Here is a 27421-nt window from a genome sequence, read left to right as displayed (position 1 = left end):
TTTGCAAATATTTTCTCCCATTCTGTAGCTTGTCTTCTTCTCTGGACATTGTCTTTTGCAGAGCAGAAGTTTTTAATCTTAAGTCCATCTAAGCAGTTTCTTTCATGGATCATGCATGTCTTTAGTGTTGTTCCTAAAAGGTATTTTCATAACTAAGGTTGTCCAGATTTTCTTCTGTGTTGTCTTTTAGGAGTTTTGTAGTTTTGTATTTTATATTTAATTCTGTTATCCATTTTGAATTAACTTTTGTGACAGGTGTAAGGGCTGTGTTACAGTCCTTTTTTTTTTTTTTTTTGCATATGAATGCCTAATTGTTTCAGCACCATTTGTTGAAGGGACTGTCTTTGCTCTATATTGTATTGCTTTTGCTCCTTTGTCAGAGATCAGTTGGCTATTTTAATGTGGGCTTATTTCTGGGCTTTCTAGTTCTACTGATCTTTTTGTCTGTTCTTTTGCCAATACCACACTGTCTTCATGTTTGTGGCTTTATAAGTCTAGAAGTCAGGTATTGTCAGTTTTCCAACTTTGTTCTTCTCCTTCAATAATGAGTCGTCTAGTCTGGGTCTTTTGCCTCTCTGTGTAAGCTGAAGAATCAATTTGTTGATATCCACAAAATAACTCACTGGGATTTCGATTGGGATTGCATTGAAACTGTGGATCAAGTTGAGAAGAACTGCCATCTTGACAGTATCGAATTTTCCCACCCATGAGCATAAAGTATCTCCATTTATTTAGTTCTTTTTTAATTTATTCCCTCATGTAGATCTTGTATGTGTTTTGTTAGATTAATTTCTAAGTATTTCATTTTGAAGAGTGCTAATGAGAACGGTATTATTCTGTTTTTAATTTCAAATACCAGTTGTTTTATAACCAGTGTTTGTCATTAGGTTTCATGTTTTACCGAATCTGAGCATCTTCATTTCTTAGAAGGAATACTTCATACCTTTACCTTTATTACTATCATTGATATCTTTGGTCTGTTCTTCTTTTGTCCTTAAGAATTTTTACTTATTTTAATTTTTTTAATGTTTATTTATTTTTGAGAGAGACAGAGAGACAGAGCATGAGCAGGAGAGGGGAAAGGAGAAAGGGACACACAGAATCCAAGGCAGGCTCCAGGCTCTGAGTTGTCAGCACAGAACCTGATGCGGGGCTCGAACCCACAAACAGTGAGATCATGGCCTGGACACTTAACTGACTGAGCCACCACACACACCCCTGTACTCTAACATTTTTATTATTTGCTCTTGCTTTTGTTATGATTTAGAAGTTATTCATCCTGTTTTAATTCCGCTAGAGATTCCTTTCAACAATTTGATCATTTCCAACTTCCCTCTCCCGACCAAAAGGTCCATTATATCCCTTATTTAAAATTCCAATACTTTATAACAATTCTGTTTCCAATCCTCTATTTCAGTAAATTCAGTGAAAGATAAGGGGTTATACTAGAGACTCCCAATGTAACTGCACTTTTTTTATAATAATGTTAATATTTAGACTTAACCTTTTTACAGAATCCTTATTCATATCTTAATTCATAAATATTACAATATTTATGTAATGAAAGTAATGAAGATGCTCAGATTAGGTAAAAAATGAAACCTAATGACAAACATTGGTTAAAAAACAGTATGAAGCAGTACCAGGCTTGAATAGTTTACAGAGTTTGGGGACCTATACGTGCATCCTGATCTACTCATTTAGAGTGATTGTAGGACTCTGTCTCATAACTGTATGCATCCTCATCGTGCTGCTGTTTACAAAAGGTGAAGACTCTAGGCTGGAAATAGACTGTCACTGTAGAATCGGTCCTGTAGTTACTGCAAAAACAGTATCTTTCTAAGCCAAAATGATGATATAATTTGGAGACTTTTTTTCCATAGAGAAAAAATGAATCATTGTTTCCTACTGGGATAGTAGGTATTGTTTATCACAGAGTTCAGAATTCTTAAAAGAAAAAGCCTTCATCTAGTATGATTTGTGAAATGTGATCTAATCAGAGAGTGAGCACATGCTCCTGCTGTGATGACTAAAACCTCCCATGAGCCATCTTCAGGAGCCTTCTCTTCTTTAGTCTTGGCAAAGGCACCCACCTACCCTTAAGCAGCTCTCCGGGTTAAGTGTAAACATTTAGGGGAATGAAGTATCTGAAAGATTTGAAAGATGTTAGTAATGTGTCCTTTCCCTTATATATACTTAAAAATAAGATTTTCTTTTCCACAATGACACAAACTTGTATGCTGAAATTAAAATAGTTTCTACATGTTCAGGTTGCAAACATCTAGATAGTTGTATTAAATGGATTGAAGTTAGAATATCTACAGCTCTTTAACTCACCTATTCTGTGCCTCTCTGTGGTTGTAATTTAAAGTCGCTCTTAATTTTCCTCTTGTAAAGTCTGTCTCTTTCTGCTTTTTCATTGCTTAAATCCAGTTTGCATTAAATTCTATGTATTTTATAACCAAACATAGCTGCCGTACTTCTTTCCTCTCTGTCCTCTCCCTACTTGACTCAGACTTTTATCATCACTGTCTGGGATTATTCTGGTGTTATCTTAACCATTGTCCTTACCTTTAGGATTTCTGTCCTGTACGATGCCCTGTGCTCTGTACCCAAAGTCAGATCTTTCTAAAGAAAGGGAAGGCTTAAAATATAGGGGGAAATGCATCACAACAGGTAAAGGCACGTAATATGCTAACAGCATATTAATTAAAACTAATTTTGGGGGTGCCTGGGTGGCTCAGTCAGTTAGGTGTCTGACTTTGGCTCAGGTCATGATCTCATGGTTCGTGGGTTTGAGCCCTGTGTCGGGCTTTGTGCTGACAGCTAGCTCAGAGCCTAGAGCCTGTCTTCGGATTCTGTGTCTCCCTCTCTCTCTCTGTCCCTCCCCCTACCCCCCGCCCCCGCTTGCGCTGTCTCTCTCTCTCTCAAAATAAACATTTAAGAAATTAAAAGTAAATAAAACTACTTTTTGTCAGTAATTTTGTGTTCTATGTGTTGTATCTGTGAGGTGCTGATATTTAAATGTTGGAATCGTTTTAACTAATTCTGGATTATTATCTTTACTACACTGCCTGGCAATAAGACATCTACACTGCAATATTGAGCTTTTCATGCTAAGTTCTTTTGTGAATTCATTAGGTATTATATTGGTTCTGTGGGGCAAGAAATCAAAGATTTTGCCCACATATCATCTCTCCCTGAGGAGATTTTTCTGAAGCAATTTTTTACCTTTGTTTTTGTTCTTACTAACTTTTATATTGTAGCCCAAAAGGTAATACGTATCATACATATGAAAATATTGGTGCTAACCCTTTTTTGAGACCCACTGAGAAATTTCAGCTTTTATTCCATTCTTAAAAGATCCTCAACCTTCAGACTGTTCTGTCTGGGAGTTACTGCCACTGAGGTACAGATTTCTGGTGCTCTAGCGTTTAAAACCTGATTCTTGATGGCTTTCACTCAACGAATTCGAACCTATTTAGTCTCCCAGTTCTATGGTGTGAAAATTCTAAGTGACAGTGAGCAATGTATAGCACTAACAGATTGGGGGAAAAGGTAATGGGGGTGAGAAGGGAGGGATGCCGGAGTCCAGCCCCAGCAGGTCCAGGGCTCCCTGAAGGCTGCACCGTGTCAGGGAAAGAGCGAGAGCGCCTCAGCTTCTTTCTGCTCACCTGGCAGGCGGCTCTGCTCTGACCCGAGAGGCAGCTTTATTGAAAAAATGTATGGGGTACAAAACAGAAGTGGCAATTGCCTTAGACAGTGATTTCTGATAACAAATTCTTTGGTATGTAAAAATTTCCCAGAACATGGACTGGTGGAAGACTCCTGCATAATCTTTACCAATAGAGATTGAAGTAGGTGAATAGGTGTTTATCTTATGGGGAAGGAAGGGATCTTTAGCATTAAATACAAGACAAAGTTTTCAGCACAGCAAAGGCAAGAGCTAGGTCTTTGTGAGCAGGGGTCAATAGCCTGTTTTCTGAGGGGAAGAAAAACAGGTTTTCTCAGGAAATGTAACATTTGCTCCTATAATAGCAAAAGAAGAAACTCCTATAACAAGTTTTTTCACAAGGTGCAATTCACATATTTTTAGCATAAGAAGGCAGGTCCCTCCTGATACCAGTCAGGCAGTCAGGCGCCTTGGGGGTCGGTGCTCAGGCAGGAATTGAGTGGGGGGTGGGTGGGTGCAGATGCCCCTCGCCATCTTGATGGTGGAAGGCCTTGCAAACCCACCATGCCTCACAAGGAGAAATTTCCTCTACTTATGAGTTAAGAGAGACCCGGCTCCCTGCAGAGGGAGAGAGGACTTGTTTGATTAGAGAGAGCCAGGGGCTGATGGAGATGTGGGGCTGACAGGGGAGTGGTTCCTGCTGAAACTAGTAGTGCCTCCCTCACGTGGGCTCCTGTGTTCTGGAACAGCGCTCCTTAATGTGACGGTTTTGCAGGTTTCTGCTTTGACTCGAAAGATCACCAAGAGACCCCTCCTTTCACTTTCCCCCTTGTGAGTAAGGTGGCTTCCTTTCAGTAGGCTGGATTTAAAGCCCCAAATATTCCTACAAGTATTTTTCTATGCCTGGCCTGTTGAAATAGAATATTTTGAGTCTTCAGTTTATTGCACTTGATGAAATGAATTCTGTATTGACATTTTGTCAGAATTTATCTCTTGTGTGCTTCTAAAATTGTATGTCCTCCAATTTAATAAATCATTCTTTTAGTTACACCTTATTTTTAGCTTATAACAAATACTAGTATCTTTAAAATGTAAAAGAACTATTAAAACACTGCATATGCACTCAGAAAATCGGGTGTTTTTTTTTTAAGATTCTGGGATGATTATCAAATAGTAACAGAAGCTGCCAGCTTGACAGTCACTTCTTTTCATGGAATTCACCAAAGCTCACTGATGTCACCAGACTGGAAGGCATGGTCTCTCTGCCAATATCGGACAAGAAGTAATACAAGGAATATGTTTTTTTTTTTTTTTTACAGCTTTTTTCCATGTCTACACAAATGCAGTTTTTTCCGTTTTCTTTTACTCCTAGTGCATAACAATGTTTCAGTCCATGTAAATGTGCTTCCCCCATTAGCTTGAGCTTTTTATTCATTTTAGCACTTTACTCCACTGCCTAATAGGGCAGGAAGGGAATTTGTCAGGATATTTATATTGTAGCCTAAAAGCTCTTGGATTTGTAGGCTTTTAGTCTTACTCATTTTTTTGTTCCTGGCTTCTGGCAGCTTCTGGCTCATAGTAGAGATTGAACATATTTTTGTGGCATCAAATTGACTACCAATTAGATCCTATAGGTTCATACTTATAGTTCTCTAAGTATGATCTGAACTATTAACCAAATTAAGGCTGGTTGCTGCCTTTCTTTTGAATCAAATGTCTCATGTTGTCTTTAGTGTAATGACTTGCTATGAAAAGATATAAAACTTTTAGGGTGCCTGGGTGGCTCAGTCAGTTGAACGTCTGACTTCGACTCTGGTCATGATCTCCCGTTTCATGAGGTCAAGCCTCGCGTCAGGTTTTGTGCTGACAGCTCAGAGCCTGGAGTCTGTTTCGGATGATTTGTCTCCTCGTCTCTCTGCCCCTCCCCTACTTGCTCACTCGCGCTCTCTCTCAAAAGTAAATGAACATTAAAAATAAAATCTTAAAACTCCTTTTTCTGAGATCCTCATGTGTGTTTGATTTGGGATTATTTCCTGTCTTCCTAACAGGGCTATGGTAGACCTCAGTACTTGTTTTATTCTGAGTTATATGATCAGAAAGGATTTTTTCTGTGTTTTTGAGTTTAAAAGCTTATGTCTTACTGATTTTATGGTCTTAGATTATCTCAGTCTTTATAGTAACTCCTGTACAAGGGTAGATCCTATTATATTTGGTAGCTTTTTCGGCTTCTTAACGTTAAGTGTAAAAGTTGTTGCTTGGTGTTTCCCTCAGCTGTGACTTTGTCTTTGTTACAGAATTTTTCTTATTTTTCCTACTGTACCAAGTGGCCAGAACTTTACTATTTACAAGCATATTTTCTTTAGCCATTATTTGTTTGATATGCTGACGTAGCTATTCATCACTTGTAATTTAGTCTCCTTCCTGATGAAGGCAAGCCAGCCTCTCCTAACAGCTGTGGTGTAGTAGACTAAGGTCATCTTTTGCTGGGGTTTCTATGTAATTATAGTTTGTTCCCAGTCATTCATCCGCCTTGAAATCATATCTGTAATATGTAATGTATGTAAACAACGTGTCTATGATAGTTCATGGAGATATCACAAGCAACAAGAATCTTAGGTCTTTTCCCCTTTCTCATCAATGTTCCTACTTCCTATCCCCTGTACCACATGTCTACATTTGAAAACCAATGATTTTTGTTTCTTTGTCCCAAATTGGTATCTTCTCTATCTTCAAAGCATAAATTAGGGAGCTGATACGGAATAGACATTAATCTTAATACAGTTTAATGGTAGTTTAATTCTAATTGTGCTTGAGAGAACTGGGGGAATAGGGGGGTTAATGTTAGGCTTTATTTTACCTGCTACACTTTAAATCTTTGTTCTTTTTTTTTGTCTGTCTGTCTGTCTTTCTCTTTTCTGTCTTTCTCAGTTCACTAATAAGGTAATTAAAAATGTAATGAATAAGGAGCTGTCTTCAAGTCCTGAGTTTGAATATAAGAAGGATCCAACATATCACATATCCCATCTCTGACGGGTGGAAATGCCTAATCCATTACAATAATAACAATCTTAATAGTCCTTTAAGAGTTTTATACCCATTATTTTATCCTATCAAAGTGAATTTGAATTCCATAAACTAAGTTTATAAGAATTGCTTTAGGGAAAGAATATTGATTGTACAGCTTATTCTGTATTAACATTGATCTGATTTTAGATTATGTGTAGCTCATTTCTTTGATTTGCCTTAAAGTTTGGACTGTTGATATATTCATTTTAGAATAAAATTATATGCATATTTTGCATCTTTTAAATATGTGCATTTATTTCTATAGTATATAAAAAGATGCACTGGTCTCCAGTATGAAGTATGCTATCATGAAGAATAAATTTGCTGTTGTCAAAATAAGTAGTGTGAGGTCATGTGTTTAAAAATATTGAACCTGAAACTATATAGTGTCGTAGGTCAGTTATACCTTAACTAAGAAAGCATTTCATATCTATGATAATTATAGCCATTAAATGTTAATTGTTCTTTCCCCATTGCATGTATTATCTCATTTAATTTTTACAATAGTCCTATAATGACTATTTTGTAGTGAGGAAATGGTAAAGACCTTAAATAACTTTCCTAATGTCACAAAACTAGTAAAAGTGGCATAACGGGGATTCAGACATAGGTGTGTGACTCCACAGCTCATGTGTCGGTCCGCTCTGCTATGCTGCTCCGCACATTGGCACGTACTGTCTGCTCAAGGCCACTGCTTTCTGCACCTGGCTGTTCTCTTCCCCGTTTATCCACACAGGCCAAGCGTAAATATTTTTCCAAGAGAATTTGTCCCATAGACATAGATAAATGTAATTATTCAGTATTTTATCAATAACCTCTCAGATATGGCTCCTGGTTTGTTTATGGATGTGTGTGTGTGTGTGTGTGTGTGTGTGTGTGTGTGTGTGTATGTGTGTTGTTTAGGAAAATTAAAGGAAAGGTTAGAATATAGAATGCCTTCAGGTTTTTTATTCTGTTACCATTCCACATGACATTGCCCTAGACTACAGTTAAAACTGAATTTAAAAAACATTTTTTTAAATAGTCTCCAAGGGTATTTCATGATTATCTGCATCAATGTGTTTTTTGGAATTTAAGGTGGCAGATACAGTGACTTCAGGGCTCCCTCTTGTGGACATTAAAGCAAGTAGCTGTCAAGTGTCCAGATCCAAAGGCTTTTTCTGTTAAGAACCTCTTTTGTGTGATAACTAAGATCAGTGACATTTTTTGCCCTGCTGCTTGGATGATAGAGAGGAGAGTCTGGGACCGTCAGGAGCAATACTGCTCAACATGTATGATTCTCTCGCCCTTTTGTTTCCTTAACCTATTGCCTGTATTTTCTTTCTACTTTCTAATATTAGGAGAAAACATTGTTTCTAAATTTGCCTGCTTTTCCACATTTCAGTTATTTTGGCTCAGAGAGTCTCAGAATGGATGACTAGAAATAATTCCCATGATCATCAAGTAACAACAACACATTTAGTTACTTGGAGGCTGGTTAGTTTGTTGACGGTCACACAGTGAGGTAATGCGGTATTTTAGAAGAGAACCAGCAGCACTAACTGCTCTTTAATAGTAACTTGATTAATTCACTGAGCCCTGTCGGCTTTCTAAGCTGGATTGGAATGTAGGTAACCATGTAAACTAGAACAAGTCTGGGACTTACAATAAATGGCCCTAGCCTGGTGGAAGCTGGCCTTTAATAAAGACAGTTTTAATCTACTGGTATTATGCTTTGAAATAAATAATGGCATGCCTCATGTTACAGAATGAGCCCAGGACAGTATTGGGAGTAGGGTCAAATTTTACACAATATGGTTAGAGGGTGAGCTTTTCAGTTGTCTGAATGACGGTACTAAATTCTCAGTCACTCATTCCTCTTTCTAGTTCCCCATGTATTCTTTCTTATATATTCCTAAATGAATACCACTTAGTCATCTTAAGAATTTTACTTCTAATCATTATAGGGAATCTGTGTACGTGGAGGGGGGTAAGAATGAGAAGGGAGCAAACCTGAGGAAACTAAAAATTTCCATCTTAAAATGATCTCATTATGCTTCATCCTTGATTAATAGTTACCCCTTTTCTTAGATCATATTTTGGAAACTATTCTAGGACATTTCTGGAAGCCTCTCTTAATTTTCTTTTAATGTTTTTTTGAGAGAGAGAGTGCGAGAGAGCGTGCATTAGCAGAGGAGGGGCAGAGAGAGAGGGAAACACAGAATCCAAATCAGACTCTGGGCTCTGAGCTGTTAGCACAGAGCTTGACATGAGGCTCAGACCCACGAGATCATGACCTGAGCCAAAGAAGGATGCTAAACTGGCTGAGCTACCCGGGCACCCCTCTAATTTTCTTTTAGAAAACATATTCTCCAGTTTGGCAGTGTGTTTTAGAAGCCATTGAAATGTGCTGCTATGTGCTTATTCTACTTCTGAGGGTAAATGTCAAGAGAATCAACTAGGATATGTGGAAAGATTTAGTTATAAGAATGTTTATTATAGAATTGTAAGAAAAATAAAAGAAATAGCCAAGAAGCCAAAAGAGTAAGTAATTATGATCATTTTATACTTTAGAATAATGCATAGTTAGTAAAAATGATGGTACATGTAAGTGTATTTATTGACTTGAAAAAAATGTTTGTGAAATTGTAAGGAAAAAAATACTATGGGATGCCTGGGTGGCTCAGCCAGTTGAATGTCCCACTCTTGATTTCGGCTCAGGTCATGATCCCAGGGTCATGGGCTCTGCTTAAGATTTTCTCTCTCCCTCTCTCCCTTGCCTCCCCTGCTTGCATGCTCTTTGTCTCTCTCTAAAATAAAATTTTTAAAAATTACTATGAACTGTCTATACTATGTATACATATGGAAAGTAATTCATAGAAAACATCTAGAGGGCTAGACTGTTAACTTTGGTTGTTTCTGGACAAATCAGTATTCCCATGCAAATTCTCCCCATTTTTAAGTTGTGGTTGAGCAGAAGAGATAGCTTAGGGCAGCTGCTCCCTGAAAGGACCAGAAAAAAAACAACCCATATCTTATTTATTTTATTTTTAGAGTTTATTTATTTAGAGAGAATGTGTGTATGAGCAGGGGAGGGGCGGAGCGAGAGAGAGAGAGAGAGAGAGGGAAAATCCCAAGCAGGCTCTGTGCTGACGCAGGGCTTGATCCCATGAACAGTGAGATCATGACTTGAATCAAAATCAAGAGTCAGACGCTTAACCAACTGAGCCACCCAAGTGCCCCAAGAAAAATACATCTTTTCAAGAAAAGGGGCAGATGTCACTCAAAATGACAGGGTAGGAAGATCGAGGGATTTATTTCTCTACCTAAACAACCACTACACTAGAGAAAAAGACCAGAATCCACGGTTTCAAGACTCTGGATCCTAATTGGACACTCCGAACAACCAGGGGAGGACTTGATGAGGGAGAGGCTGCTGTCTGGCAGTTCATTCACAGACTGGTGACCGTTCTAAATTCCTTAGCCCCGTAGTCTGGGAGAGTGGTCCATGTTTTTGGAGTGGCTTGCTGGAGCCAGGGTGGGCCCTGGGATCTTTGTTCTCCAAAACGTTGGAGCTGCATGTTTAAATCAGTCTGTCAGATCCCTGAGTGATACGTACAGACATTTACCTTGGTGTCAGCCTTTCAGCCGCAGAGGTTTCACCCAGCAGTGTCTACTGGAGGATGTAAAGAGTCTATTCCTTCCTCCCGCCCCACCTTTCTGGAGCCAGACATTTAAAGAAATCTGTTTTAGGTCACTGTGTTGCTGACAGTAGAGATGAGGGGTCAGGAACTTCAGGAACACACAAAAGCAAAATAGATACACAAAGACGAAAATAGTTTGGAAAAGTTAAAACAGCTGGCTTCAACCCACAATAAGCAAAAGTGAACACTATGGTAGGAGTTGAGGGATTAGATTTCCAGTTACCCCAGTAATAGAATTTCTACTTCTCAAGAAAAGAAAAAGAAAAAACTACAAAACATACAAAGAAACCAGAAAGTTCGGCCCATACATACAATTAGAGAATTTCATAGAAGCCATCCCTGAGGAAGCCCACACATTGGAATTGCTAGTCGGGAGATGTTAAATCAACTATCTTAAATGCTTAGAGCAAACCGTGGGCAAAGAACTAAAGGAAATCAGGAAAACATTGTATGAATAAAACCAGAATCTCAATAGATAGAAGTTATAAAAAGGAACCAAACAAATTCTGTGTCTGAAAAGTACAATAAATGAAAAATTCACTAGAGGGATCAGCAACAGATTTGAGCAGGCAGAAATATCAGTGAACTTGAAGATAAAACCAAGGAAATGATCCAAACTGAGAAGCAGAAAGAAAAAAGAATAAAGAAAAATGAACAGAGCTTAATATATGAATCTTAGGAGTCCCAGCAGCCAGAAGAAGAAAGAAAGGAGCAGAAAAAGTATTTGAAGAAATAATGGTGGAAAACTTCCCAAATCTGATGAAGACATGAATACACCTATCTAACCTCAGTGAACCCAAGCAAGGTAAGCTGAGGGAACCACATTGAGACATAAGATAGTCAGATTGTTGAAACCCAAAATTTTGAAAGCAGGAGTTGTTTTGTCACAACAAAACTAACTAACAACTGATTTTTCATTATAGAAACGTTGGGGGCCAGAAGGGGGTGAGATGATGTATTTAGAGCCTGAAAGGGGTGGAAAAACCTGTCAACCAAGAATTCTATATCTGGCAAAAGTATCCTTCATGAATGAAGAAGAGATTAATACATTTACAGACAGACAGAAGTTGAGGGAGTTATTTGCAGTAAACCTTTTCTACAAGAAATGCTAAAGACAGTCTTTCAGGATGAAATTAAAGGAACCTAGAGAGTAACCTGAAACCTTCTTACATAAGAAGAAATGAAGAGCCCTAGTGTGGGTGACTACACAGGCAAATATAAAAGCAGTATGATTGTGCTTTTGGTTTGTAACTACTCTTTGTTGTAAATGTGTTAATAAAAATCTGTGTGCGTACACAGTGTATGAAGATGCAGTCTGTGACAATAACAAGATAAAAAGGAGGATTTGGAGATTATAGGATTGGAGTGTTTGTACAGTGAGTTGGTATTATGCAAACTAAGTTGTTATAAGTTGGAGATGTTCATTGTAATGCCCAGGGTTACCACTATGTAACTAAAAAATATACTGAGAAGGAGAGAAGAGGAAATCAGAATGGTACACTATAAAAAATTAGCTTAATGCAACAAGAAGCAATAATTGAATAAGGAACAAAAAATGTATAAAACATATCCAGAGTAATAGCAAAAGTGGCAGAAGTAAATCCTTCTTTATCAGTAATCACCCTAAATGTAAATAGATTAAATTCTTCTACTTGAAGGCAGAGATTGGCAGATTGGATTTAAAAAACTACAGAGGGGCACCTGGGGTGCCTCGGTTAAGCATCTGACTTCGGCTCAGGTCATGATCTCACGTTGGTGGGTTCAAGCCCAGTGTCGGCCTCTGTGCTGACAGCTAGCTCAGAGCCTGGAGCCTGCTTCAGATTCTGTGTCTCCTCCTCTCTCTGACCCTCACCGCTCATGCTCTGTCTTACTCTATTTCTCAAAAAATAAATAAATGTAAAAAAAAAAAAAAACTACAGAGTCCATCTATATACTGTATTCACTTTAGATATAAAGACACAAAGAGTTTGAAAGTAAAAGTATGGGAGAGAGATACTCCATGCAAATAATAACCAAAAAAGAGCTGAGGTGGCCATACTATTTATTGTACAAAGTAGACTTGAAATTTTTAAAAAAGGATACAAGAAATAAAAGGCATTGTACATTGATATAAGACTCAATCCAGCAAGAAGGTATACGTTATAAACATATATCCATTTAGTCACAGAACTCCAAACTATATGAAACATAAATTGACAGAATTGATGGAAGAAACAGTTTTACATTAACGGAGACTTTAATACACATTTTCAGTAGTGAATAGAGCACTGAGACCGAAGCTCAGTAAGGAAATAGAGGGCCTGAACAACACTGTAATATAGTCAGACTTAACAATACTCCACCCAGCAGCAGGATACGTGTTCTTCTCAAATGCACATGGAACATTCTCCAGAACAGATCATGTCTTATGCCACAAAAGAAGTCTTAATAAACTTTTTTTTTTAGGGGCTCACCCAGAAGTATAAAGTTAAATATTTCGCTTGCCTCATCTGGTCTATGATCTGGCTTGAGCAGGAGTAGATACACTCCCCCTTGGTCCAATTAAAGAAATAGCAAAAGCATGTTTGTAAGAAGCATTCTGTCTCTTTGGCAGAGAAGGAGACAGCCATTTGAGTAGGGACGCTAAAGAGAGCGTCTCTACCCTCTCAGACCTCACTTCTATCCCTATTAAGATTTTAGCGTAGGGATGCTTGGCTGACTCACTTGGAAGAACATGTGACTTAAATCTCAGGGTTGTGAGCTTGAGTCCTATGTTGGGTGTAGAGATAACTTAAAAATAAAATCTTAAAAAAGAATTTGGTGTAGAGAGTTATTCAGGAAAATTTAGTCCATTCAGTAATGACTTTTAAAAAAGAAACTGGCCCATGTGATCATTGAATTGCACAAAGCAGTGGAAGAGAGAGCAGAACTTAACAATGATGAAAGAGCACCTCACAGGGATATGTTACTTCAAGCTGATGAAAATTGTGACCGAGTTTTTAATTTTTGTTTTTTAATTCTCAGGTTAGCTAACATACAGGGTAGTCTTGGCTTCAGGAGTGGAATCCAGTGATTCATCACTTATGTATAACACCCAGTGCTTGTCCCAACAAGTGCCCTCCTCAGTGCCCATCAGTCATTTTCCCTACCTCCCCATCCCCATCAATCCTCAGTTCTCTGTATTTAAGAGTCCCTTCTGGTTTGCCTCCCTCTCTGTCTTTATCTTATTTTTCCTTCCCTTCCCTGTGTTCATCTGTTAAGTGTCTCAGACTCCACTTAGAAGTGAAATCATGTGATACCTTTCTCTGACTAAATTTATTTCATTAGCATAATACCCTCCAATTCCATCCATATTGTTGCAAATGGCAAGATTTCATTCTTTTTCAACACTGAGTAGTATTCTGGTGTGTGTGTGTGTGTGTGCGCGCGCGCACGTGCACACACCACATTTTCTAAGTTTTTTAATTTAAAAAATTTTTTTAACGTTTATTTAGTTTTGAGAGAGAGCAGGAGACACAGAATCCAAAGCAGGCTCCAGGCTCTGAGCTGTCAGCACTGAGCCCAATGCAGGGCTCAAACCCAGGAACCATGAGTTCATGACCTAAGCAAAACTTGGCCATTTAACTGACTGAGCCTCCCAGGAGCCCCTATACACCACATTTTCTTAATCCATTTATCAACTGATGGACATTTGGGCTCTTTCCATAATTTGGCTGTTGTTGATAGTGCTGCTATAAACATTGGGGTGCATGTGCCCCTTCAAATCAGCATTCCTATATCCTTTGAATAAATTCCTAGTAGTGCAATTGCTGAGGCATAGGGTAGCTCTATTTTCAACTTTTTGAGGAACCTCGGTACTGTTTTCCAGAGTGGCTGCACCAGCTTGCATTCCCACCACCAGTGCCAGAGGGTTCCTCTTTCTCCACATCCTCTCTAACATCTGTTATTTCCTGAGTTGTTAATTTTAGCCACTCCGACTGGTGTGAGATAGTATCTCATTGTGATCTTGATTTGTATTTCCGTGATGATGAGTGATGTTGAGCATCTTTTTATGTGTCTGTTTGCCATCTGGATGTCTTCTTTGGAGAAGTGTCTAGTCATGTCTTCTACCCATTTCTTCACTGGATTATTTGTTTTTTGGGTGTTAAGTTTCCTCAGTTCTTTATAGATTTTTGATACTAACCCTTTATGTAATTTGCAAATATCTTCTCCCATTCTGTCAGTTGTTTTTTAGTCTTAATAATTATTTCCTTTGCAGTACAAAAGGTTTTTATCTTCTTGAAGTCCCAATAGTTCATTTTTTGCTTTTATTTCCCTTGCCTTTGGAAACATGTCAAGTAAGAAGTTGCTGCAGCCGAGGTCAAAGAGGTTGCTGCCTGTTTTGTCTTGTGAATTTCGATGGTTTCCGGTCTCACATTTAGGTCTTTCATCCATTTTGAGGTTATTTTTGTGTATGGTGTCAGAAAGTATGACTGAATTTTCTACCAGTCACTTAAAAAATTAAATGAAGTGGGGCACCTGGGTGGCTCAGTTGGTTAAGCATCCGACTTTGGCTCAGGTCATGATCTCATTCATGGCTCATGAGTTTAAGCCCCACTTTGCACTCTGTGCTGACAGCTCAGAACCCTAGAGCATGCTTCAGATTCTGTTTCTCTTTCTCTGCCCATGTCCTACTTGCACTCTGTCTCTCTCTCTCTCTCTCAAATATAAATAAACATAAAAAAAATTTTTAATTAAATGAAGCAATAGCCAAAGTTGAACTCAGGGAATAGATAATAAGGCAAGACAACAAAAGTGGTGGAAACATGTACATTCAGAATCAAGAAATAATAGAAACAAGGGGTGCCTGGGTGGCTCAGACGGTTAACCATCTGACTCTTGATTTTGGCTCAAGTCATGATCTCACAGTTCATGAGATTGAGCCCTGCATGGGGCGCTGTGCTGACAGCACAGAGTCTGCTTGGGATTCTCTCTCTCCTACTCTCTCTGTCCCTCCCCTGCTTGCTCACTCACTCTCAAATAAATAAATATTTAGGAAAAAAAAGTAGAAGCAAAGGTCCAAACATATCACAGAAATGAAGGAGTTGGTAGGAGCACAAGGTGTAGAATATCCAGTAACCAAGATAATGGGCCTAGGGTATAGAATTGAGAAAAGCAGTCTCCAGCCACACAACTCTGGGTGCACCGATCTTGTCTGATCTCAGAAGCCAAGCAGAATTGGGCCTGGTTAGTACTTGGATGGGAGAAATAAGAAAGCAAACAAAACAAATAAAAAAATGAATTGGAGAGGAAGTGAGATACAGATAACAGGTAATGGCGTTTCAATATAACAGTTTAGTCTCTGAATAATAAAGCTAAAATAGTGGAACACAACAAATATTTAGAGATAAAATTCAAGAAGATTCTTCGTAAGTAACAGAAGAGTTCAATTGACATAGTGAAGGAGCACACCATGTACCAGGGGGAAATGACTCAGAATGGTTAACGGTGGGGTATGTCCTAGCGGAGTCATTGGACTTGAGGACCAAGAGAGATTCTGTGGGTAGCCAGGCCAAAAAGCCAGGTCACTAAAGGGAGGAAATAAAAGGTTTGCCTCAGACTTTGCAAATCTCAATGCCAGAAGATAATGAATCAGTACTTTCAAAAACGCTCAAGGAAGGAAAATGAGGGCCAAGAATTTATATTTAGTCAAGCTGTCTGTCAAATACAAAGACTACCATTCAAGGATATATTATTTGTGAGATACGGTGTTATCATGAAAGAAAAAATGTATTCTGTCAGCTAACAAACATTGGGAAAGGGAAATAAAGTAGGATATAGAGTGGTTTCCTCATGTGTGATAACAATATAAAAGGACGATGTCTTAAGCTAACAAATCAGTAAGTGGAAATATAAGCGTATTTTACAAAGTGAAGGTATTTTTGCAAATTGTGAAGTTGTAGCAGTGCTCTTCAAGGAAGGACTATTAAACAGATTATGGTTCATCTGTATCATGGAATACTTGATCGCCTCATAAAAGAATGAGGAAGGTCTCTAGGTACTGGTAGGGAAGGAGCACCAAGATAAAAAGCAAGGTGCAGGACATAAAATGGAATATGGTGCCATTTATGTACAAAGGAGTAGAAAAATAGCATATAATGATTTCATGTATTTGATCAAAAAACTCAGGAAAGATACACAAGAATCTTTAAGAAAAAATTATCTTGAGGGAGGCCTTGGGAGGTAGTTGGATAGACAACTGGGTAGGGCTTAGGTTTTTTTGTTTGGTTTGGTTTTTTAATATTTGCTTATTTTGAGAGAGAGCGGGCATGGGCTTGCATGCACATACATCAGCCGATGAGGGGTAGAGAGAGGGGGGCAAGTCCCAAGTGGGCTCAGTACTGTCAGTGCAGAGCTTGAGGTAGGCAGGGCTTGATCTCACAAACATGAGAGCATTACCTGAGCCTAAATCTGTACGCCTAACCACCTACCCTAGTCAGCCATCCAGGCACTCTGGAGTTAGGTTTTTCACTGGGTTCTTTTCTCCCTTCCTCCTTCCCTCCCTCCTTTCTTTCTTTCTGCCTTCTTTCACTGCTTCGCTTCTTCCCATCTTGCTTCCTTTTCATTTTTTTTAAGTTTATTTATTTATTTTGAGAGAGAGAGAGAGTGAGCGAGCGAGCGAGCACGCAAGAGGGGCAGAGAGAGTCCCAAGCAGTCTCTCCACTGTCCGCACAGAGCCCGATTTGGGGCTCAAACTCAAGAACCTGAGATCATTACCGGACCTGAAATCAAGAGTTGGACGCTTAACTGACTGAGCTCCCCAGGCACCCTTCCTTTTCATTTTTGAAGCATGGATGCATTACATATTACTAACCAGACTAAGGGAAATATCAAATACTCTCTTTCTCCTTCCCCCAAATTCTGGTCCCATATTAAGTCTGAAGCAAAGCTCTGAGGTAGTTTCTAGCTGCTATCTCTGTAAGGTCTCATGGAATTTTCATTCTTTCCAGAATGTAGTCTTAAGTACTCTTCCTCAGGCCTTCCCGGTGAAGAAAACACTTTTCTATGAATGATTTGCTGTTTCATCTGGACAGGTTCTCTATCCTTTCTTAAGTTGTCTGTAAAATAATCAGTGCTGATTAAGGCTGTTTCTCTCACTGAATGAAACTCTGTTTCTTATCATTTGTGTAGGTTATTTATGGGATTAATCTTGCTGGATGGCATTGGACTCTTGTGAGAGCATTTCCCCTTGAGTTAGTGTCTAACATTTATTCTTAACAGAACTCTTACTAACGTAGCAACTTAGGACTCTACAAAACAGGAAGATGTGAATTATGTTTAGTTTTTGGTTTTGTTTTTTTCAATTAAGGAAAGTGAGACATCAAGAGGTTATGACATGTCAGAGATGACTCAGAAAATGGGAGTAAGGCAGGGGGCCAGGAGGGGATGGCTGTGATCTCATGACTAAGGCTCTGCCTCCCAGACTGCCAAATGTCTCACGAATTGATAGTGTGAGTCCTGCCGTAGTGATATGAGGACTTAGCATAGTGGACTGAGTTATTGGGGGTTTTTCTTCAAGGGAGCCTCCTTTATTTTTTGGTCCTTGTGCAGTTATGCTCCCAAAGAGATTCTCACATTTATTTCCAGGGTGCATGAGTTTGGATGTATTATTTGAAAGCGGTGGTGCAGGGTGTCTGGGTGGATCAGTCGCTTAAACGTTCAGCTTTGCGCTCAGGTCATGATCTTGTGGTTCATGGGTTCAACCCCCATGTCAGACTCTGAGCTCCCAGCACAGAGCCTGTGCTGCTTGCTCAAAGCCTGGAGCCTGCTTCAGATTCTTTATCTCCCTCTCTCTTTGCCCTTCCCCTACTCATGTTCTATTTCTGTCTCTCAATAAAATAAATAAATGTTAAAAAAAAAAAAAAGCAGTGATGCTACTACTATTAGTGTATACATGTATGCACACACGTGCACATAGCAAGGCAGTCTAATTGCCAATGATGAAATTGTTACCTTTTGTGTGTGATTTACAGTCCCTTGAAGGGAACACTCATGAAATCATGCTAATGACTTTGAGCTCTTTTCCATAATGAATAGAATACATTCTGCAACATTTTCTAGAAGTGTCCTAAAGGCTTTGGCTCGAATGCATTAATTGTATTGCTTTTCTACTTTGGTTTCTAAAGTTATGTTTGTAAAATGGAGGCGATAATCTTGTCATCTTCACAGGATTGTTGTGATTACTAAATGGGATAGCTGATGTGAATGTGCTTTTGTAAAACTAAGGTATCTTATTAAAACAGAAATGGTGGTGCTAGTATATATTAATTAATCTCATCTTCTCCCTATATATTTGTACCATTCAACTCTGTCCTTTCCCCATTCACTCTATTCTAAGAATAGGATTAAAAGGATCATATTAGACTTAAATTCTTATACCTTAGCTTTTTTCCTTCTGTGTCTCTTTTTCTGCATGATTTCATCTATGTAAAGACAAGTTTAAATAGTGTTATACACAGAATTTTACACTTAATTATTAATAAATACCATAGAGATGTGATAAAAACTTATGCACAATAGTGGGGACACAGGTTTTGTAAACAGTTCTGTGTTTTAAAATCCAGGTGTCCTGTATTGGCTGTGTGGCCATGAGCAGGTTACTTAATCTCTTGTGATTCGGTGTTCTGTGTAAAATGAATGATCATGTCAATTATCTTTTGACATTGTTGAGCACTAAATGAGGTGCCTTTTGCAAAGCACTTTGGAACATTATTTTCACAGAACACTTACGAGCTAATTGTAGTTCAGACATAATCACTTGATATGAATAGTTTTACGGTTTTGATTTTAGTCCCTTTAAGTTACATTGATAAAGATCAGAAGTTTAATTCCAAAGTTGCTCTCAATACTTTCAATTTTAGATTCACTGGAACAAAAAATGAGTATCTTATGAAAAATGTACATAACAGTGTACATTATTGTATTTCTGGCTTATGTGAGTATATGGGAACCTGAAAACTCATCAGATATTTCAAAAATAGGATGGGTTGATTCATTATATTTTACACATACCTCCTTGGTGCTATTGGGCTTTGGAATAAAGAGATGAAAAGTAGTTCTTGGCTACATTGGAGGTCATCATTCGTTAAAGGAGACAGGTCAATAAGTGGTTAAAATCCAGTATCAGAAGTAGTCTGAGAGAGGTCTGCACAGGGAGCTCGAGAACCAGACGAGGCACCTCCCACTTCTCCTACATGGGGAGTGTGCGTGCAGGCGCTCAGGTGTGCCTCCCAGGAAAAGTGACACCAGAGGCAAATCTGGAAAGAGCCAGAACCTGGAACATGAAGCGTTTTCTTCCAAATTAAGGAGATAGCGTTCATTTTAAGATGATGTGGAGCCAGTGAATGCTTTTATTTAGAGCAGCATCAGTGGGTTGGGAATTCAGGATCGCCGCGTGGAAGCATGGTTGGAGAGGCAGTGGCACCATATCAATTTCATCATCATCTACAGTGCAACCAGTTACTTAATACCTATTACATATCCAGCTCATGGGCACATTCTCTCACTTAATCCAGCACCCTTTGAACTGGATATTATTGCCATTATTCCGTGAATAGGAAAACACAGGTCAGTAGAGGAGTTAGTGACTGGACGCACGAGGAGAATATGGTTTGTCACCTGCCATTCTACCTGGTGGTTTTAAGTTAACAGAAGTTAAGATGAGAGGGGATAATTGTTGATCCTTAGTCTCCATTTTCATGTGTTTTATATTAGATTTCACTGAATTTAGTTTGATTCTAGAGTTTAAAGATAACATGTGTGCCCAGGAAGATGGCTTTTAACCCAAGTCCATTACTTCATCTGGTACTTAAGGAAATTTTGGTTTGTTCTAACGCTAGAAGAAAAAAACGGCTGTGTTAGACTTGCTCTTTTCCAGAGTTTTTCATCTTAATAGGATTTTTGTCCCTATTATTTAGAATTCTTATAGAATATGTTACTTAATTTTCCAGCCCATCTCCTTTTCTTCTAAATAAAATTATCTAAGTATTTGAAATGACACCTCATTGGGATTTGAGATGTTATAGTTATGTAATTGTTAAATTCTCAGATGTGACTTGGGACCTGGCTTCTCAGTATAATATGAAGGGTAATTTGAAACTAGATTTTTCTCTTTCTACTCCATAATGTGTATCCAGTATATCCAAGCAATAGAATGAGAGGTGATAATTCTTCAGAGTTAAAAGCATACAAACAAACCTGATTATTAATCCAGCCACACTCCTCATTAACTTTCTAAATTCTGTCAAAATTGACTGTTTACCCCTTCATTCTTAGTTCTTTAGTTGAAAACAGAATGAAGTACTTCTTTCCTAGAAATGTGGTATAATGATTCATTTCTTAAAAATGTGTTTATAACTAGAAAGGGGTATAACAAAGATCACGTGTGCACAATTTTGACTTGGTATACTCACCTTTTACTTCTTTTATTTCAGCTCAATCTGAAATTGAAGTTTCTGTGTCTGCAAGGAATATCAGAAGGTTACTAAGTTTCCAGCGGTATCTTAGATCTTCTCGCTTTTTTCGTGGTACTACCGTTTCAAATTCTCTAAACATCTTAGATGATGATTATAATGGACAAGCCAAGGTGTGTATCACTTTTTCAAGAAAACAATTTTTGATAAGTTTCATAAAGCCGTTTTTTTCCCCATATGGGATTGATTTTAGAACCTGTTTTTGTATGCAAAAATCAGGCACCTTTTTCAGTTTTTCTTTTAGAGCAGGCGTTCATTTTATAATTAGATATAACAGAGCAAGGGCAATCTCTGAAGTAACTAAAAGAGTGAAAATGGTTTTGTTTATTGTAACATTAAATAACAAGTAGATCAGCAGAACATTAAACTGTAAGATAACATAGAAGCTTAACTCTGGGAAGAATAGTATGGCTTTTCTGACCTAATTTCTATATGCTGTGCAGAGAGAATCTATAGCTAAGAAGTTCAGGGCTTGTTAGAGCTCACCCACTGGTTAGAGGTGAACCCGGCACAGGACGTGAGGTTTCATAACTTACAGTCCAATGATTTTGTGTAGTCTCTTGCATCACTAAGATATTTTGAAAATTTATACATTTTCTAATTAAGCCCAGTGATTGTGAGCATTATTTATATAGTTTAAAAAAAATGTCATAATGAAGGTGGAGCTCAGATGGGCTTGTTTTTGACTAAATGAGGGTTTTTTAATGGACTTGTGTTTCTGATATTTTAAAAAATATTTTTTACTTAGTATTTACAGGCCAGATTTTGTAAGTATGTGTACATAGGGCTAAGGTACCTTCTTTACAGTTACATTAAATTTTAAAAAAAGATTTCTTCCGTTTGATGAAAGGAATCTATAGAAAAGTATTCATGCTTTCTTTAAATTGTAAAAAGTTTACAGTTCTGCTTTTTAAAATGAGAATATTGGGGCGCCTGGGTGGCTCAGTCAATTAAACATCTGACTTCAGCTCAGGTCCTGATCTCACGGTTCCTTGGTTTGAGCTCCGCGTCGGGCTCTGTGCTGACAACTCAGAACCTGGAGCCTGTCTTCAGATTCTGTGTCTCCCTCTCTCTCTGACCCTCCCCTGCTCACACTGTCTCTCTCTCTCAAAAATAAATAAACATTTAAAAAATTAAATAAATAAAATGAAACTATTGATCTGTATATGAGTGGTTGTTAGTACTATCATAAATAGTCTCTACTAGTAAGAGTATTTGTTATGTCAATTTATTGATAAACGTATACAAAAGTAAACTTTCCACAAAAGTTTCAGGTTACAATACATGGTGTAAAAATATCATCGGTTTGGTTCAGTTGTTGTGAGATTTATTTGCTCAACTGAAATACACATCAACTTAAGTGTAATAAATGCTATTGATTATTGTATAATGATATTTAAAGAATATAAATAAATACCTATAAGTTGGGAGTGCTTTTTTTTTTTAAGAAAATGAATAACAAATAACTTAAGCATAGCGTAGTATAGATTCCAGCGCCTAGGTTCCAGAATCAGACCACCTGATTTAATTAATATGCCAGTTCTTTTATTTTCTAGCTGAGAATACTTTTAGTTACTTTTAGCCTGTTTCCCCATCTGCTAATGAGAGTTGATGACAATGTCTATCATAGTCTTGGTATGAATAGTAAGAGTAAGCAAAGCACTTTTAACAGTACCTGGAATATTGTAAGTACTCAGCTATTATAACTTATTTTTAAAATTTAGTTTCTAGACCATGCAGTGTATGAACCATACATGTTAAATTATATTAGAATTCTTGAAAAGTTCATGGGAGTATAGGAATGAATTGAAAGAAACATTAACCTTACCTGTACATTCGTTAATTGGAAAACAAAATAATATTTTGTTTTCTAAGTGGAGATTACCCTTTGGACACTTTTTTGGACCCAATTCAAAAGGTCATGATTAAAAGGAGAATGATACTTTGCATTTCTTAAAGTAAATCACTTTCCATTTTCACTAACTTCTCAATGGACTATCTATAAAAGACAGACTGTTACTGAACTTAAATTACAATATGAATGTTTGGTTTTCATTTCAGTGTATGCTGGAAAAAGTTGGAAATTGGAATTTTGATATCTTTCTATTTGATAGACTAACAAATGGTAAGTGAGGAATCTGACGTACTCACCTGGATGTGCGCTGAAACGCGCATCAATGGTGTGGCCCCGCGGGTGTTTTCTGCTTTCGTTCACGCAGGTTACGCGCCCTCTGCTGCCAGCAGAGCATCACTTTGTCCCTTCCTTAGTGATGGATCTGTGCGCTCAGAGAATCACGCTCATGGTTTTGTTCATTACTCTTAGTTAGCAGTAATCAAGAGTTATCGTCACCCTCACTTGGCTGTCCGTCCCTAATCAATGCTATTTTTATAGATCACCTGAAGTGAAATTGTTACCTCGTTATTTTATATTTTCTATTTTGGTTTCTTTCAGATTGTGGTCATTTACAATGACATTTTCTGATGTATTCCAGGTTTGATAGCCACAGATATGTGGTAGATTAATGACATTTTAAAGATCCTTTCTTTTAGCTTTATGGTTCTCAGGCTTTTCTTTCTGCACCTGAGAGATAGGACATGCTCAGCAGCGGTGGTTCCCTGTGACCCCGCTTCTACGTGGTCGGATGGAGATGAGCTTGTAGCTTCTTTAGGAGTCTTAATCAGAATCTACAGAATATGAATGGTGTGAAAACACCAGATGATTCTAATCTATTTACCCCTTTCTGTGTTTTGTTTGGTTTTAGGGGTAAGGGTCATGTTTCCTTATTCTCTTTGGGAACAGGAAAAGGATTCCCTTTGGGAATCGTCTTTATTTCAGGTTAAATTTTTGGCATAAAAAAATGGTACATGTAGTTCAACTAGACCTTACTTGTATAAATATCTTTTAAATAAGTAAAACAGGGCTGCTGGGTGGCTTAGTTGGTTAAGCATCTGACTCAATTTTGGCTCAGGTCATGATCTCACAGTTTATGAGATTGAGCTCTGCACCAGGCTCTGTGCTGACAGTGTGGAGTCTGCTTGGAATTCTCTCCCCCCACTCTTTGCCCCTCCCTCTGCATTCTCTCTCCTCTCTCTCCTGTCTCTCCTGTCTCTCCCTCTCTCTAAATGAGTAAATAAACCTTAAAAAAAAATAAGTGAAGCAGATTGGAAAATACACTGAGAGGAAGCCACTTCTGAGTGTTCAGAATGAAGCGGGCTGCATGGGTGGCTCAGTTGATTGAGCATCCAACTCTTGATTTCAGCTCAGCTTGTGGGATCAAGCCCTGCATCGGGCTCCACTCTGAGCATGGAACCTGCTTGAGATTCTCTCCCTCTGCCCCTCCTCTCCCCTGCTCATGTGCATTCTGGCTCTCGCTCTCAAAATATAATTTATTTTTTTCAATTAAAAACCTTTTTTTTAACATTTATTTATTTTTGAGAGACAGGGACAGATCATGAGCAGGGCAGGGACAGAGAGAGAGGGACACACAGAATCAGAAGCGGGCTCCAGGCTCTGAGCGGTCAGCACAGAGCCCGATGCGGGGCTCGAACCCACGAACTGTGAGATTATGACATGAGCCGAAGTCGGATGCTCAACCGACCGAGCCACCCAGGCGCCCCTCTCAAAACAAAAATTTAGAATGAAATAAATATGTAGTTCACTGCTATGTACCTTGAAATCTCTTTTCGTTTTCTTTTTTTCTTTGGAATGAAGCTTCTTTCCTAAGAAAGCCAAATATGGGAAAGGACAAACGGAGGCAACTTTATATTCATCTTGAGGATCAATGTGGGTCTTGCTTTTTAGTATCACTACATTATTCCATATACGCTGTGTGGCCATGTAAAGTGAAACTAGCTTTGGAATCACCTTCCATTTGTCTGTACACTGTTGACAGAAAAAAAATCGGACTGATCCTAGGCAAAACTGAAAGACCGTGAACTCTGTCTTATCAGCACAAACCCCTTCCCACTTCCCTGATGTTTTGGTTTTGCTGTTTTCTTTTTCTCCTTTTCTTTCTCTCTTCCACCTCTCCTTCACCCCCCAGTGACTGTTCCACGCCTCTCTCTGGCCCCACTGTGGCCTGGCCACACAGAAAATGTTCTGGTGTCGTTTACACAGTTGTCTTTCCCTTCAGCCTTCCCTTTTAAAACATGTAGATAGATAGTAAAGTATCAGGTGAGTCATCTTCTAGAACTGGGAAGCTCCTTTTTTCTAACTTAATATGAACATTACATCAGTCGTTTCCCAAGATAAATGAAGATGGAGCCATGCCACCCGTCATGCCTTCCAGGCTTAGCCTTCTGTAAACTTCAGTAACTCCTCGCCTGTTATTCGTCTCCTGGGACACTTTCACTCACTGAAACAGCTGATTGTTCTCTAAATTCCATTTTTAAAAAGCGCATATCCTGCTAGTCGGGGGTCTTGGTGATGAAAGTACAAGGTGTGGGATGGGCAGAGTAGCCACGACTTATGTTAACTTAGTAGTCTGCGTTCCTGTTACTCAGTCACCTCATTACTTTCTGTGAAGATGATGACGGGATGGTCTCTTAGGGTTGGTTATTAGGAGGCAGCTCTGCATCTGTGATTTCACAGGTGTGATTCACGTGTCCGTTTAACTGTAGCCCCCCAAAAGTGACAGGAATTCTAAACGTGAAGTGCAAATGGGCAGAAGAGAAATTTTTTCATTTTCATTATTTGATTAGAAGTACTTTCCTTTTGAAACTGCTTAGCCAGAAATGAATTCTGGGTAATCTACGCCTATGGTATCCAAGTGTATAGTTTTCCTCTCTTGCTTATTGACCCAGTGCTTTCTCTATTTCTTACTCTGGTAATTCGCCAGATGACACAGTGGGGGGAGGCCAGGGAAGAGGTAAAACTTGGTGATTCTTGCCAAGATAAAGCGGCCCAGCTTGTCCACTGCAAGGCGGAAGTACTTATCATCTGATAGGATATATTTGACATTTCTTTTATAGGATTGAGAGGTTATGTGTAAAATAGCAAGATAGGATCTGTCACCCCTGAGCTCTACCTGGGATGTGAGGCCCCTCGTTGCCGGGTGTGTGTCATGGCGGCAGCTGCCTCCTCCTGGCTGCCACCTATAAGGACCTCGGCATACACCATGAGCAGTTCCATCCTTGGATACATTTTTATGAAGGTAGCTCTTCTGTAAGCATAAAGTCAGGTCATGGCATTTGTCTTTCTCTGTCTAACTTACTTCATATAGCATAATGCCCTCAAAATTCATCAGTGCACTTGTAAATGGCAAGATTTCCCTCATGTTTATGGCCACATCATACTCCGTTGTACGTGCGTACTACATCCTCTTAACCCACTCATCTGTCTCTGGACGCTTAGGTTGCTTCCATTGCAAATAATGCTGCGCCGAGCAGAGGAGTGCATATGTCTTTTTGACTTTGTGTTTCCTTTTCTTTGGGTTAATACTCAGAGGCGGAATGGCTGGATAATGTTAGTTCTCTTTTTACGTTTTTGAGGAACCTCCCTTCGGCTTTCCATAGTGGCTGCACAAATTTACATCGCCGCCAACAGTGCATTTTTCTCCACATCCTCACCAGCACTTGCTGTATTTTGTCTTCCTGATAATAACGATTCTGACAGGTGTAGGGTGGTATCTCATTATGGTTTTGATTTGTATTTCCCTGATGGTTAGTGATGTTGAGCATCTTTTCATCCGACCCTTGACCATCTGTATGTCTTAGGAAAATGTCTACTCATATCCCCTGCCTATATTTTAAGTGGGTTGTTTGTTTGAGCTTACATTGTGAAATATCTGTGTATATACCCAAGGAAAAGCGGGTTACAGCAATAATAACAGAAATATAGCTCACTTCTTTACAAATGGTTCTAAGCCAGACGGGCTCCTGTTTGTATCAATGGAGTGTTATCAGGATTCAAATACATTTTAACATTTAATGTCTTAAAAATGAAAGATTTGAAAAGGTTTTTTTCATTTAAGGTGCTATGTCAGGTTTTTTTTTTTTAAAGAATCTCTTTTAGTCTGCTGCATCTTTTCCAATGTTTCTTGTGCAAGTATTGAATTAATTTATATTTTTCCTCATCCATGGGCTTCTGTTGACAATCGTGTAGGGAGTTTTAGGTAATGAGGTTAGCCCATGGGTTTTTTATAATTCTTCACAAATGTTATTACTATAAATATGCAATGTGAGAATAATGTAGTCTTTTGTAGATTTTTGTAAGAACGATGGTTTCTTTGGAGAGTCCTAAAATCGTGTTTATGTCATTGTTACGGTCTAAATGCTGGCAGTAATTTTTGAGCTCATAAACTCTTTAAAACTTATAGTGTTTTAAATTGTTAAGATAATATATCATGTGTCGTAACAGAGGAAAGGTACAAAACTTTGAGAAATAAAATAGTATAAAAAAATGGAGAGTTACATCTTGGAAGAGAAAACTAACCATTATAACAATGGTAGTTTCTCCAGCTTTGATGTCTACACTAATGTGACTCCAGCCGTCAGTGACTGGAGGGTGA

General features: G+C 38.5%; 1 protein-coding gene across 5 annotated transcripts in view; it reads left to right on the top strand.

Moving 5' to 3' along the window:
* PDE7A (phosphodiesterase 7A) overlaps window positions 1-27421 on the top strand; it is a 114860-nt gene that overhangs the window by 69146 nt on the left and 18293 nt on the right. For all 5 annotated transcript variants that reach the window (XM_029923191.1, XM_029923193.1, XM_029923190.1 and 2 more), the window contains 2 exons: window positions 20874-21025; window positions 22974-23037. In XM_029923191.1, the coding sequence (XP_029779051.1) occupies window positions 20874-21025; window positions 22974-23037 (216 nt within the window). The remainder of the gene's footprint in view (window positions 1-20873; window positions 21026-22973; window positions 23038-27421) is intronic.

This window comes from Suricata suricatta, chromosome 15 (assembly GCF_006229205.1).
Source record: "Suricata suricatta isolate VVHF042 chromosome 15, meerkat_22Aug2017_6uvM2_HiC, whole genome shotgun sequence".
NCBI lineage: Eukaryota > Metazoa > Chordata > Mammalia > Carnivora > Herpestidae > Suricata > Suricata suricatta.
The sequence above is the reverse complement of the archived record's forward strand: the minus strand, read 5'-3'. Positions and strand labels throughout refer to the sequence as shown.